The 14,180-nt window shown below is 34.5% G+C and overlaps 1 protein-coding gene across 1 annotated transcript in view; it reads left to right on the top strand.

Moving 5' to 3' along the window:
- Positions 1-14,180, top strand: part of FASTKD1 (FAST kinase domains 1) — a gene marked incomplete at its 5' end in the record, with an annotated part of 43,214 nt that overhangs the window by 13,499 nt on the left and 15,535 nt on the right. The window contains 4 exons of the mRNA XM_021703063.1: positions 4,064-4,189; positions 6,570-6,968; positions 9,568-9,678; positions 10,770-10,901. Of these exons, the coding sequence (XP_021558738.1) occupies positions 4,064-4,189; positions 6,570-6,968; positions 9,568-9,678; positions 10,770-10,901 (768 nt within the window). The remainder of the gene's footprint in view (positions 1-4,063; positions 4,190-6,569; positions 6,969-9,567; positions 9,679-10,769; positions 10,902-14,180) is intronic.

Raw genomic sequence — 14,180 nt, 5'->3', positions numbered from 1 at the left:
CAATAGAAGAAAGGATAAAAACCATATGACCATTTCATTAGATGCAGAAAAAACATTTGACAAAGTACAACATCCATTTATGATAAAAACCCTCTGCAAATTAGGTCTAGAGGGAACAAAGCCCAACATAATTAAGACCTTATATGAGGGGCACCTGGGTGGCTCAGTCGTTGAGCGTCTGCCTTCGGCTCGGGTCACGATCCCAGGGTCCTGGGATCGAGCCCCGCATCGGGCTCCCTGCTCGGCGGGAAGCCTGCTTCTCCCTCTCCCACTCCCCCTGCTTGTGTTCCCTCTCTCGCTGTGTCTCTCTCTGTCAAATAAATAAAAATAAAATCTTAAAAAAAAAAAAAAAAAAAGACCTTATATGAAAAACCCACAGCTTACATCATTCTCAATGGTGAAAAACTGAGACCTTTTTCCCTAAGGTGAGGACAGCACTACTTTTACTCAACATAGTACTGGAAGTCCTAGCCATAGCAATTAGACAACATAAAGAAATAAAAGGCATCCAAATTTAAAGGAAGAAGTAAAACTCAAAATTCGCAGATGACATGATACTGTATGTAGAAAACCTTAAAAACTCCACCAAAAAACTACTAGAACTGATAAATGAATTCAGTAAAGTTGCAGGATGCAAAACCAATGTGCAGAAACTTGTTGCATTCCTATACACTAATAATGAAGCAGCCGCAAGTGAAATTAAGAAAACATTCCCATTTATAATTGTACCAGAATCAATAAAATATTTAGGAATAAACTTAAGCAAAGAAGCAAAAGACTTTACTCTGAAAATTATAAAATACTGATGAAAGAAATTCAAGATGATATAAAGAAACAGACATTTATGCTCATGGATTGAAAGAACAAATATTGGTAAAAGTCTATACTACCCAAAGCAATCTACAGATTTAATGCAATCCCTATCAAATACCAACAGCATTTTTCACAGAACTAGAACAAACAATCATAAAATTTGTATGGAACTACAAAAGACCTCTAATAGCCAAAGCAATCTTGAAAAAGAAAAAACTGGAGGTATCACAATACCAGATTTCAAGTTATATTACAAAGCAGTAGTAATTAAAACAGTATGGTGCTGGCATAAAACTAGAGAGATCAGTGGAAGAGAACAGAAAACCCAGAAATAAACCCACAATTATATGGTCAATTAATCTTTGACAAAGGAGGAATGAATATCAAATGGGCAAAAGACACTCTCTTCAACAAATGGTGTTTTGAAAGCTGGACATCCATATGTAAAAGAATGAAATTGTACCACTTTCTTTTTTTTTCACCATACACCAAAGTAAACTCAGAATGGATTAAAGACCTAAATGTGAAACCTGAAACCATACAAATCCTTGAAGAGAGCATAGGCAGTAATTTCTCTGACACTGGTCATAGCAACATTTCTCTAGATACATCTCCTGAGCCAAGGGAAATAAAAGCAAACATAAACTATTGGGACTACATCAAAATAAAAAGCTTCTGCACAGCAAAGGAAATAATCAACAAAACCAAAAGGCAGCTTACTGAATGGGAGAAGATATTTGCAAATGGCATATCCAATAAAGGGTTAGTATCCACAATATATAAAGAACTGTTATAACTGAACACTCCAAAAACAAATCATCTAATTAAAAATCGGCAGAAGACATGAACAGGCACTTCTCCAAAGAAGACATCCAATGGCCAACAGACACATGAAAAGATGCTCAATATCACTCATCATCAGGGAAATGCAAATCAAAACTACAATGAGATAATTCCTCACACCTGTCAGAATGGCTAAAATGAACAACACAAAAAACAGGTGTTGGCGAGGATTTGAAGAAAAAGGAACCCTCTTGCACTGTTGGTGGGAATGTAAACTGGTGCAGTTACTGTGGAAAACAGTATGGAGGTTCCTCAAAAAGTTAAAAATAGAGCTACCCTATGATCCAGTAATGGCACTACTGGGTATTTACCCCAAAAATACAAAAACACTAATTCAAAGGGATACATACACTCCAATGTTTATAGCCCCATTATTTACAAAATAGCCAAACTATGGAAGCAACCCCAGTGTCCATCAATAGGTGAGTGGCTAAAGAAGATATAGTACATTTATACAATGGAATATTCAGTTATAAAAAAATGAAATCTTACCATTTGCAACAACATAGATGGAGCTAGAGAGTATAATGCTAAGTGAAATAAGTCAGAGAAAGACAAATACCATATAATCTCACTCGTATGTGGAATTTAAGAAACAAAACAAATGAGCAAAGAAAATAAAGAGAGACAAACCAAGAAACAAATTAAGTATGGAGAACAAACTGATAGTTACCAGAGGGGAAGTGGGTAGGGGAGGGATGGCTGAAATAGGTAATGGGGATTAACAAGTAAAAAACAAAACCAACAAAACACAACAGCTCTCCTAAACCAAGTAGAAACCTAGGGCAGAAAGGAAAGGATTGACTAAGATGCAGAAGAAAGAACAGGATATTTTTCAGTAGACAGAGAGGAGCAGGCTTATCACTGGTTATTATTACCCCATCTTATGCCCTTTCAGCATATTGCTTCTTAAAGCACAAACCATGATAAATTCTTAAAATTGTAGTTTTATATATATATATATGTATATATATAATTACATATCTGTTATATCTGTTGGCCTCTGTTAATATGTGCTGGATTAAATGAAATAGGATCAAACAGTTCTCTGGGCTGAGAGATTCTACATTCATTTACTGAATTGTGATTTTAATAAATCCCATGACCTAAACCCATCTGTCTTCTCTTCTCCATTTTTGCATTCTCTTTATCTGTAGTTATCTTTTATTGAGAGTAAGGAGAAATACCTTATTTCTTTTGTAAGCAGTCCAAACTACTGGATTTTTGGGTTAAATTTGGTCATTGTTGAAAATAGCTCAGATTTAAAAATTTTTTCTTTAAAGCAGCATTATTATGTGTATTATGCAGCTTGAACAAATTAGTTGTAAAATAGATGCTTTTTTTGTTTTTCCGTTAAACCATTAAATTACAAATGTACACTTGTACTTCCCAATCAGACATTTCCTTTTAATTTTTCATTTCAAAATAGCTTAGAAGATTTTATTCTATATGATGTTTTTTATTTTTAGTGATACTTTTATTTTTTCATAATGATAATGTTTAAAAAATTTTTAAACTCTAGTTTGTATTTCCTATGTAGAATTTTTAATAGTGTCATAAAATAACAACTTCTGATTTTTTGGTCTCTGTGGCCTATGGTGTTAATTTTTTGTTACTACATTTGCTTTTAATGATTTTGTTAAAATGTTTATAAATGTTATATAAACATAATTTGTAATGGTTCAAAGAGGATACATTATGGGTTAACACTGTATGATGGATCTTAGCAAGGGTAATTAGCATGTATTTGAATTAGCATGTATTTGTTTTAAAGATTCCTCCATGATTTGCATGATTCAGTTGTTTGTTCTTTTTTATTGCTGTGTGGTATTTTATGAATATGTACAATTTATCCAATGTACTTTTGATAGATAGTTAGATTGTTTGTAGTTTTTTGCTATTAACATATTGTGCTGCTGTGGACTTCATTATGCTTGTCTTAGTGAATTCAGTCTTTTTTTTTTTTTTTCCAAGAGTCTTTTAAAATCTGTAACAATTCTCCTTCCCTCTTTTCTGTTGCCATTTACTTATTGAAGAAATGGGATCATTTTTCCTACAGAAAAATTCTGGAGTTTTTCACAACCTTGTTATAGTAGTGGTTGTTTTGTTAATGTACAACCTTATGTTGAAATTGATCTGTCACCTCAAAAAATTAATAGATAAATGATTCAAATAATTTCAGGTGATTTTTCCCTTTAAAAAATCTTCCAATAGGATCTGACTTTTTAATTGTTAGCATGGGTTACTTTTATAATAATAAAAAATCAACATTTAAAAAAACATTCCTTTTATGTTAGTAATGTATTAGTATATTAATATTTCTGATTGCTTTTTATTTTGTAATTGTGTATTGTGTTTTAAGTGAAAGTAAATAGTAATGATGTCCTTTGTATATTTCCTTTAATAGGTTTGATATTAATGTGCTGTCAAAATTTTCCTCTTGCCTAGCAAATCAACATTTATATTTCAGTCCATTAATGGGAAAAATAGCTGATATTGTACATAGGAACCTGGAAACCATAGAGGACTTAAGGTAAATGTATTTAAGGTAGATATATGGTAGAGAGATTCTGGGCTTTGGATGCACACACACTTAGATTTGCCACCTACTACCTATGTGACTTTAATCTCTTGAAACTTTAATATCCTTATCTATAAAACAGTACTACTTTGGAATCTCCTTTGCAATGTTGCTGTGGAAATTAGAGATAAAGTATATAAAGTATAACATGATATTGTTGAGCTCTGTGAAATATTTAGATTTTACTTTACTTGCAAGCTACAAGTTTGCCTGTCCCCAGTGGTCTCATTTAACTTTAATTACCTTCCTAAAGACTCTGTCTCAAAATATACTCACATTGAGGGCTAGGCCTTTAATATATGGAGTTTGCGGGGGACACAGTTCAGTCTGTAGCACGTATCAGCGTTGATAGCGTCATTATCATAATAGTCAAAAGGTGGAAATAGCCTATATGTCCATTGATAGATGAAAGGACAATCAAAATGTGGTATATAGCTACAATGAGATATATTCAGCCTTATAGTTATAGGAAGGAAATTCTGATACATGCTACAACATGGGTGACATTATGCTAAGTGAAGTAAGCCAAACACAAAATGACAAATACTGTATGATTCCACTTAAATGAGCTCCCAGAGTAGTCAAATTCATAAAAACAGAAAGTAGAGTGGTTATTGCTAGGGGCTGGCAGGGGTGAAGAATTGAGAGTTACTGTTTAAATGGATAAGGCATTTTAGTTTGAGAAGATGAGAAAGTTCTGCCAATGGATAGTGGTAATGGTTGCACAACACTGTGAGTATACTTAATACCACTGAACTGTACACTTAAAAATGTTTAAAATGGTAAATTTTATGTTACATATATATTTTCACACACATATAGCAAAGTAGCTTGTAAAAGCAGAGAAAATAAAAGTGAGTGTAAATTTTTTTAACTTTAAAAAATTCTTATAGATCCCTTTGAGAATCTACTAAAATCTTTGGACATTTCCCTACTCTAATCTGCAATTACAGATATACATACAATTTAAAAAAATCATTTCAGAGGGTTTATGGTTAAATGAAATAGCAATGTTAAGTTACTAATTGTTGCTAAATATTAACATGAAACATTTGAGTAGAGAAGTCAAAGTATTGTACAACTGGGTTTTTAAAATATATTTATTTTATTGGAAAGGTTGAAGAAATTTGAAAACAAAAATAAATGCAAACAGTCCCCTAACCTAATGGTTGAGATAGTTTTATATTTACATTTTTGTGTCTTTTCTGTAAATGTTTTATAATTATCATCCCTGAACATTTGTTATATACCTTTTCCATTTTGCATTCCTTATTCTTATGGGTGCATTCTTGTATTTGTAGTTTTCTGATTTTTGTATTATGTTAAGATCTGTGTTTTGAAAGCAGGGACCTCACTTTGTAATTTTGAAGTCTCCCTCAATGCCTGGAAGAATGATTTATGTTCCTTAAAAGTAATTTTTAGTGAAGAAATATTAAATGCTACCTTATGTTCAGTAATTGCTGTCATATATTACTATCTACCTAGCATGAGACATTAAAAAATATAAAGTCATTTATTAGTGAGAAATATTTTACCAAGAGTTTTATTCGTAAGTTATCAATACACAGAGAAAGGAGTAACAAAGCGAAGTCTACTGCCAAAAATATAAATTGAGACTTTTAATGTTGTATTCATGGGCTGTTGGTCCAAAGTGATTTCTGAGTGAATTTCACTAAAATATTTTCCTTCAAGGCAGTTATCTATAGAGTAAGATATTATACACAGTTAACAAAAGATATTGTAATTTATTTATTTATTTTTTATCTAAAGGCATTTGATTACTAGGAGGTCTGCGTTCAAGTCCTGTAAGAATATTTAAAGGAAAAATTTTGTGGTATAAAATCCATAATTTTGGGCGCCTGGGTGGCTCAGTTGGTTAAGCGACTGCCTTCGGCTCAGGTCATGATCCTGGAGTCCCTGGATCGAGTCCCGCATCGGGCTCCCTGCTCGGCAGGGAGTCTGCTTCTCCCTCTGACCCTCCCCCCTCTCATGTGCTCTCTCTCATTCTCTCTCTCTCAAATAAATAAATAAATCTTTAAAAAAAAAATCCATAATTTTTTTTTAAAGATTTCTTTATTTGACAGAGAGAGAGACAGCGAGAGAGGGAACACAAGCAGGGGGAGTGGGAGAGGGAGAAGCAGGCTTCCCGCCGAACAGGGAGCCCGACGTGGGGCTCGATCCTAGGACCCTGGGACCATGACCTGAGCCGAAGGCAGACGCTTAATAAAATCCATAATATTTTAACTAGTTCTTTTCTGTATCTAATCATTTAGTCTTAGAGTTGTTCTTTATTCTTAAATAAGGTGAAAATCTGCATCTTTTTCCTTTTTAGGTCCCTGTCTGTATTGATGGTCAGCATATCTTCTTTAATATCACAACGTTTTCAAGAACAATTAGTGAACAAAACAGAACATCTTTTTGATACCATAGATTCTTCCCAGGTCAACGTTGCAAGAAGAATAGTACAATTTCTTCGAAATACTAAATATAGTTATTATCCACTATTAGAAAGGTGCAATAAAGTGTTTTTAAGCAATATGAACCACCTTGATTTGGACTCCATCAGTAAAATACTTAGTCTATATCACTCTCTACAGTTTCATAGTTTTGAATTTGTTAAAATGGCTAAAAAGAGGCTAACTGAAATGATTCCTCTGTTTGATCACCCTGATGGCTTTGTAAAACTGTTTGTAGCATTGGGACCTATTGCAGGACCTGAAGAAAAGAAACAGTAAGTTCAGCTAAAAATGCTTTACTTTTCTTGTAACTGCTTGGAGCCTTGCAAGCTTAGACCTCCTTGCAGTTCTGGAAGGCACACATCACTCCATGCAGCCCTGGAAGGGAGAATAATCTCTTATGTCTGCTCCTTGATTCCTTCTCTGATTATTTTAGTTTACATCTCAAGCTCTTAGTCTACTGTTAAATTCTGAGAAAGAGCCAATAACTCCATCGTGGTGACCAACACAAGGAAGGATGAGGGAGATGGATATTCTCTGTGGAGAGTACCGTTTTAAGTGTTTTTATTCTCCCTTCCTGGCCCATATGATTGACTTTACACACAGATATAAGACTCTCCCACCTCCAGTATAGGGTGTAGAATATTCAGAATTATAATAGCCTTAACAATGGACCATTCTATCCTTTGTTGTCTTTATATTCGTCATCAAAGGCATTTCTTTAGCACGTTGGTAAATGTTCCCTTGTCAGGTTGGAGTCAATTTCATCTTTTTCCTATCTTTTAAAAATTCTCAGTTTTGCCAGATATTGATGTAGATAGAACTGCTTGGGATATAAAGATGGGCAAGCATTAAATTAATATATGATTACTAGGTATGAGCAAAGAGAGAAGTATGATTAGTAGATTCAGTTAAGCAGGGGTTCCAAGAGTTGCATAATAGAGGTATCTACATCATTACTCTCTTACCAAAAGATTCATGGAGAGTTTTATTTTTAAGGGTCCTTTGAATTATATGAAGACATTTAAGGATATATTTTAAGAGACTGTTCAAGATGGGAACAAGATAACTACTTAAAAAGCTTTTATTGAAATTTTTTTTTTTTTTTTTGGTCACCAAGTACTGTTGGAATCTCATATGCTAAAGCAGTACAAAAATTGAATTTAATTGGGTCCCTGCCTTTAAGGAATTTATATTCCAATTGGGAGGATAGAAATGTATATATAATAAAAATGTGTAAATACCATGATATTGCAGTATCATTATGAATAGGTACTCAAATTAGTGATAGAGATAGTAGATAGGAAAATGAGAGAAAAATGTGGATATAAATGGCTGGGAAAATCTTTGAGGAGAAGCTGGGTTTGAAATGTTTGATAAGGTTTATGAAAAGGATGGTGTAGAGCTATCCGGTAAGAATAGAGAATTAGTTTTTCCTGTTATCTTCAGATTTCATATTTTGGGCTTGCTTTCTAAATTATTCTATAGGGGCACCTGGGTGGCGGTTGGTTAAGCCTCTGCCTTCAACACATCATAATCCTGGGGTCCTGGGATGGAGCCCCGCTTGCACTGGGCTCCCTGCTCAGTGGGAGCCTGCTTCTCCCTCTCCCTCTGCTGCTCTTCGTGGTTGTGTACTCTCTCTCTCTCACAAATAAATAAATAAAATCTTTAAAAAAATAAATTATTCTAAAAGATACGGTTTTATATAGATACTCGTATTAGTGCATGCACTACTTTGGGTGGTTTCAAAATGGATTGTCTTTGTAAATTTTGAGTTTATAGTGTCACAGCGAGTATTTAGTGTATGAGATTTCTGTTAATATGCAGGTATATTGACTTTCTGATCAGATCTTACTCAATTTAAAGTAATTGGGATATTGTTAGAATGTCAGTTTTTAGTTCTTTAGCTCTGTAGTACTGAATAATTTCACTGAATCGTACTTTATAATCATTATAACCTTATTTGAATATCACTTTAAAAACCTTTTGTCTGTATTTTTTTTTTTTTTTTTTAGAGATTTTATTTATTTATTTGAGAGAGAGAGAGACAGCGAGAGAGGGAACACAAGCAGGGGGGAGAGGGAGAAGCAGGCTTCCCGCGGAGCAGGGAGCCCGATGCGGGGCTCCATCCCAGGACCCTGAGATCATGACCTGAGCTGAAGGCAGACGCTTAACGACTGAGCCACCCAGGTGCCTCTTGTCTGTATTTTTTAAGAGCCAGTTTAAGATTAGAGTATACTGAAGCCTTAATTCCTTTGATAAAAACAATATATTTTTCTTTATTCAGTCATTTATATTATCCCCTATTATGTGGGGAGAAAATTGATACTGCATATTGAATTCAGTTTTTGTTTGTGTTTCTTTTCTATTCATTACCTAAGAACTTATTTTATTTATTTATTTTTTTAAAGATTTTATTTATTTATTTATTTATTTATTTATTTTAACGATTTTATTTATTTGACAGAGAGACAGCAAGAGCAGGAACACAAGCAGGGGGAGTGGGAGAGGGAGAAGCAGGCTTCCTGCTGAGCAGGGAGCCTGATGTGGGACTCTATCCCAGGACCCTGGGATCATGACCTGAGCCGAAGGCAGACGCTTAACGACTGAGCAACCCAGGCGCCCCAATATTTTATTTATTTATTAGAGAGAGAACGAGCAGAGGGAGGGGGAGAGGGAGAAGCAGGCTCCCCACTGAGCAGGAGCCCCACGTGGGGCTCGATCCTAGGATCCTGGGATCTGACCTGAGCCGAAGGCAGCCACTTGACCAACTGAACCACCCAGGCACCCTACCTAGGAACTTATTTTAAAAAAGAACTTTTTATAAGCTAATCATCAGTTCTTCAACATAAAAATATTTTTCTTTACTTCTAGACTTAAATCAACTCTGTTACTGATGTCAGAGGAGCTAACCAGACAGCAGGCCCTGGCAGTGATGAGAGCAATGGAAGAGATGGAAAGCAGAAATTCACATCTGATTAAAAAGTAGTCTTTCCTGAAATTCATGGTGTTAATGTTTAGTTGTCATCCATAAGTAACTTTTTTTGAGGATGCATTATGTTTTTTTCTATAATCTAGCTGTTGGTTTTGAAGAAATAAGGAATTAACACTTAAGGCGTTGTTCATTATCTAAATAGTTTGTTTTTTAAAATAGAGATGTTTAAATTGTTTATAGCATTTTTCATTTCATTTGCTGCTGTTATTTTCAAGCAGAGGATCATAATCTAGGAAAGTAGAGAGCATCTATGTGAACTTGAATTGTTTCACACCACAATTACCTTGAAATCATACTGCCATATATTGTCTTTTTTTTAAAAAGAAATTTAAGAAGAAAAAAATACATAGTTCAGATTATATATACTTAATGTTTTATTATCCATTATATGATCCTTTTTAAAGTATTCCTTCTGCCCCATTTCTTCCAACATATTCCCTCTTAGCATTTCTTATTGCTTTTAATCCATTCCATTAGAAGGCCAGTGAATTAAGGAAGAAAATTAAATCAGTTTTGCTAATTGTTAGTAACTCTTGGTAAAGATTTCTTTGTGGGGAAGATGTGGAATTTGATGGCTGTTCTGTGAGTTTTTTTTTATTTAGAAAGTGAAACTTTATGCTTTTCTCTCCTATTGCTGTTAATAATTAAATATTTACACTTCATTGATAGCTCTTCTATCATTCTGTCTTTTTTTTTTTTTTTAAAGATTTTATTTATTTATTTGAGACAGAGAGAATGAGATACAGAGTACATGACAGGGGGGAGGGTCAGAGGGAGGAGCAGACTCCCTGCCGAGCAGGGAGCCCGATGCGGGACTCGATCCCGGGACTCCAGGATCATGACCTGAGCTGAAGGCAGTCGCTTAACCGACTGAGCCACCCAGGCGCCCTTCTATCATTCTATCTTAATTGTTTACGTTTCTGTCACCATTTTGAGACTGCTCTTTAAGAGCGGAAAACCTTATTTCATTCATTGCTGCTTCTCCAACATAGAGCATGTCTGGCATGAAAGAGCTCCTCAGTAAATACTTAATACAAAATGAATGAGTTGATTGTAATATATGTTTTATCATTCTTTATAGAATTGCTTCAATTCTGCATAAACATTTGGATAACTATAAACCAATAGAGTTATTGAGGATAACTCAAGCATTGATTTTTCTACATTTTCAAAGTAAAGAGCTTTTTGTGAAACTGAGAGAATTACTGCTTAGGTAAGGTTACAGTGTTTATTTATTTTATAATCTAGACTCAATGTTTGTTTTATTTGATTATGTAGAGAGTTGTTGGAACTTTTGGAGGCAGAATTAAGTGGCTTGTTATTTAAAATGTTAACACACTTACCTCTCCCCGTGTGCATTCTGCCAGTGCTCATGCTTGGTATATTCTGAAATGAAGCCAGTTGGCGATGAGTTCCCCAGGCATGAATAACAGTAAAAGCCAAGGCATTTTCCTTTCCTGCAAGAATACAATAACTATGAAAAGATTGGAGCTGCCCAACAAGGCAAAACTTCCATTTGGGAGCACTTATATTTAGGGGCCTTCAGTCTGCTTACGTGCCTGTTTTAAGGCATGTTAGATTGTTTTAAAGCATATTAAATTTTTTAATTTGTAATTTTTAAAATAAAATATTTAAGAGTAATGTTACTGAAAAAGTATTTTACCTTTATAATTTAATGTTTTCTGTTTTTCTATGGCTATAACATTCATATTTTAACAGGGAAGTTATTCAGTTTTCCACGTATGCTTATGGAAATGGAGTCAAAATGGACTTTTGCATGAAAAGGTTTTTTATTTTAACAATCAGAATAATGACTTGAATGAAACTAAAATTAGATTAATCTTTTTCTCCATTTTTCTATGATTTTTGATTTTGATTCCTGGAAGACCAGGCATGGGACTCTATGCCATAATCAAAAGGATTGGTGTAGAGTTGAAAATGATTTTAATTATAGTAAAATGATATGCCATTAAGGTTAAGAAGGATTTGAATTGAAGAATAAGAATTGGCACTTTATCAGGTGCTTATTAGGTATGTTAGTAGAAAGTTCACCCTTTTCTTAAAGAAATAACTTTTTTCAGGGCGCCTGGGTGGCTCAGATGGTTAAGCATCTGCCTTTGGCTCAGGTCATGATCCCAGGGTCCTGGGATCGAGTCCCGTGCTCCCTGCTCAGCGGGGAGCCTGCTTCTCCCTCTCCTCCTGCTCCTCCTGTTTGTGTGCTCTCACTCTGTCAAATAAATAAATGAAATCTTAAAAAAAGAAAAAAAAAATATACAAAAAAAAAAAAGGAAATAACTTTTTTCTTACCAAGGTGATTATATGCAGGATTATTGTTTCTTCATCCTTTTCATATTTAGCATAGACTTTTTTTTTAAAAGATTTTAATTATTTGACAGAGAGAGACACAGCGAGAGAGGGAACACAGGCAGGGGGAGTGGGAGAGAGAAGCAGGCTTCCTGCGGAGCAGGGAGCCTGATGCGGGGCTAGATCCCAGGACCCTGAGATCATGACCTGAGCCGAAGGCAGATGCCTAACGACTGAGCCACCCAGGCACCCCAGCATAGACTTTTACATAGCCTCTGAATGTAGAATTTTATGTTCTAAATTAAGTATCATAAACTGGCCCAGGGACATGGTTTATTTGGTCTGCACAATGTTTTTTAAAAAGTGAAATTACACAGTCCTGTTTGCCTATAGGTATGTTAACAGAAAAGTAAGAACAGAAGTGGGAGTGTCAAAGGGAATTCTGCTTTACCCGTGATGTTTTATTTCCTTTGTAAAATGACTTGAAGCAAATATGATAATGTTAAAATCTAGTAATTCTGAGTAGTGAGGGCCCTTATACATCTCTGGAGTTTAAAATCTTATCAAAAAGTTAGTTGGAGGATGTTGTATGGAAATCATAGGTGCTTACTTTCCCAGTATCAAATAGACTTTAGAAGGAACACAGTCTAATTAAACTATTCACATAACTATTCCTATAAATAGCTCCTGAAGCCATTCAGGGAACACAGGGAATTTATATACTAGAATAATGTGGCCTTTTTTTTTTTAACCATATTGAAATGTAATCTACATAAAATATATCTTTCTCCTCCTCATTACTTTGCTTCCCTGTCCCCCAGGTTAACTACTACCTCTAGTTCCAACTACATGGATTAGTTTTACCTATTTTGTGTGTCTATTGTGTCTGGCTTCTTTTGCTCAATAATTTGTTTATGAGATTTACCCATGTTTTTGCTGTATTGTGTTCTCTTTGTAAGGATATAACAAAAATATTTTTATCCATTCTACTGTTGATGGATATTTTATTTATTTCCAGTTTTTGGCTATTATGAATAGTGCTGTTATGAATATCCTGAATATAATGAATAGTGCTGTTATGAATATCCATATCTTTTAGTAAACATATGTATGCATTTCTGTAGATATTTACCAAAGAGTGTAATTGTGGGTTCATAGGTTATACATACGTTGTTCATCCTCAGTAGATCTGGTAAATGGTTTTCTAGAGTGACTGTATCAGTTTATATTCCCAGTAACAGAATGTGAGCTGAGCATGCCTGTTGCCCCACATCCCTGCCAACACTTGACATATTTTTATTTTCCAATTTTAGCCATGCTGGTGGGTGTGTGGTGTATTGTAAATAAACACACATGCACATGTAAGTTTTGGAATTTGAGGAAGTGTTTCCAGAAAAAATATCAAGTGGAGGTTGGAGAGATTGTATCTTTTGGGGGTTTATTTTTAGACAGTTATTACAAGGTTGGTTCATATTGAGAGTTCTACCCCTTAGGTCAATTCTGCAAACATAGCTTCTGGGGCTTTCTTTATATAAAAGGGTATATTTATTTTTTGTGGTTATAAGAATAAAATATTCATTTAGTACTAATCGAGTACCTACTTTGTGTCATGCAGTGGGCCAAATATCATATAAAAATCATTTTGAAAATTTTGGAAAATAGAAAAAAGTATAAAAGAGAAAATAAAAATCAGTCCTAAACTCATTTATCCACTGACAACAATTTGATTTATTTACCTGTGATATGTACTTAACTTACATGTGTGCATAAAATTTTTCTTCCCTCCTCCTTGAGAATACAGTTTTGTACTTTTTCCCCCCACTTAACCTTACCCACTTAGCATTTTCTCACATCATTTAGAACTATTTGTATATCTTTTTAATGACTGGATATTACCCATCATATGACTATACCATAATTTATTTAAGTGTTCTCTCATTGAACATTTAGTTTTCAAATTTTAGCCATGTAAAAATATGATACATAACACAAATCTTTGCTAGCATTTTATCTATTTTTCTGTTGTAATCCTGTGTATTTAAAAAAAATTTTTAGGAGCTTCTGGGTGGCCCAGTCAGTTAAGCGGCTACCTTTGGCTCAGGTCATGATCCCAGGGTCCTGGGATCGAGCCCCACGTCAGGTTCCCTGCTCGCTTCTCCCTCTCCCTCTGCCTGCTGCTCTGCCTACT

This window comes from Neomonachus schauinslandi, chromosome 3 (assembly GCF_002201575.2).
Source record: "Neomonachus schauinslandi chromosome 3, ASM220157v2, whole genome shotgun sequence".
Classification (NCBI taxonomy): Eukaryota; Metazoa; Chordata; class Mammalia; order Carnivora; family Phocidae; genus Neomonachus; species Neomonachus schauinslandi.
Note: the sequence above shows the minus strand (reverse complement) of the source record. Positions and strands in the feature narration are given on the sequence as shown.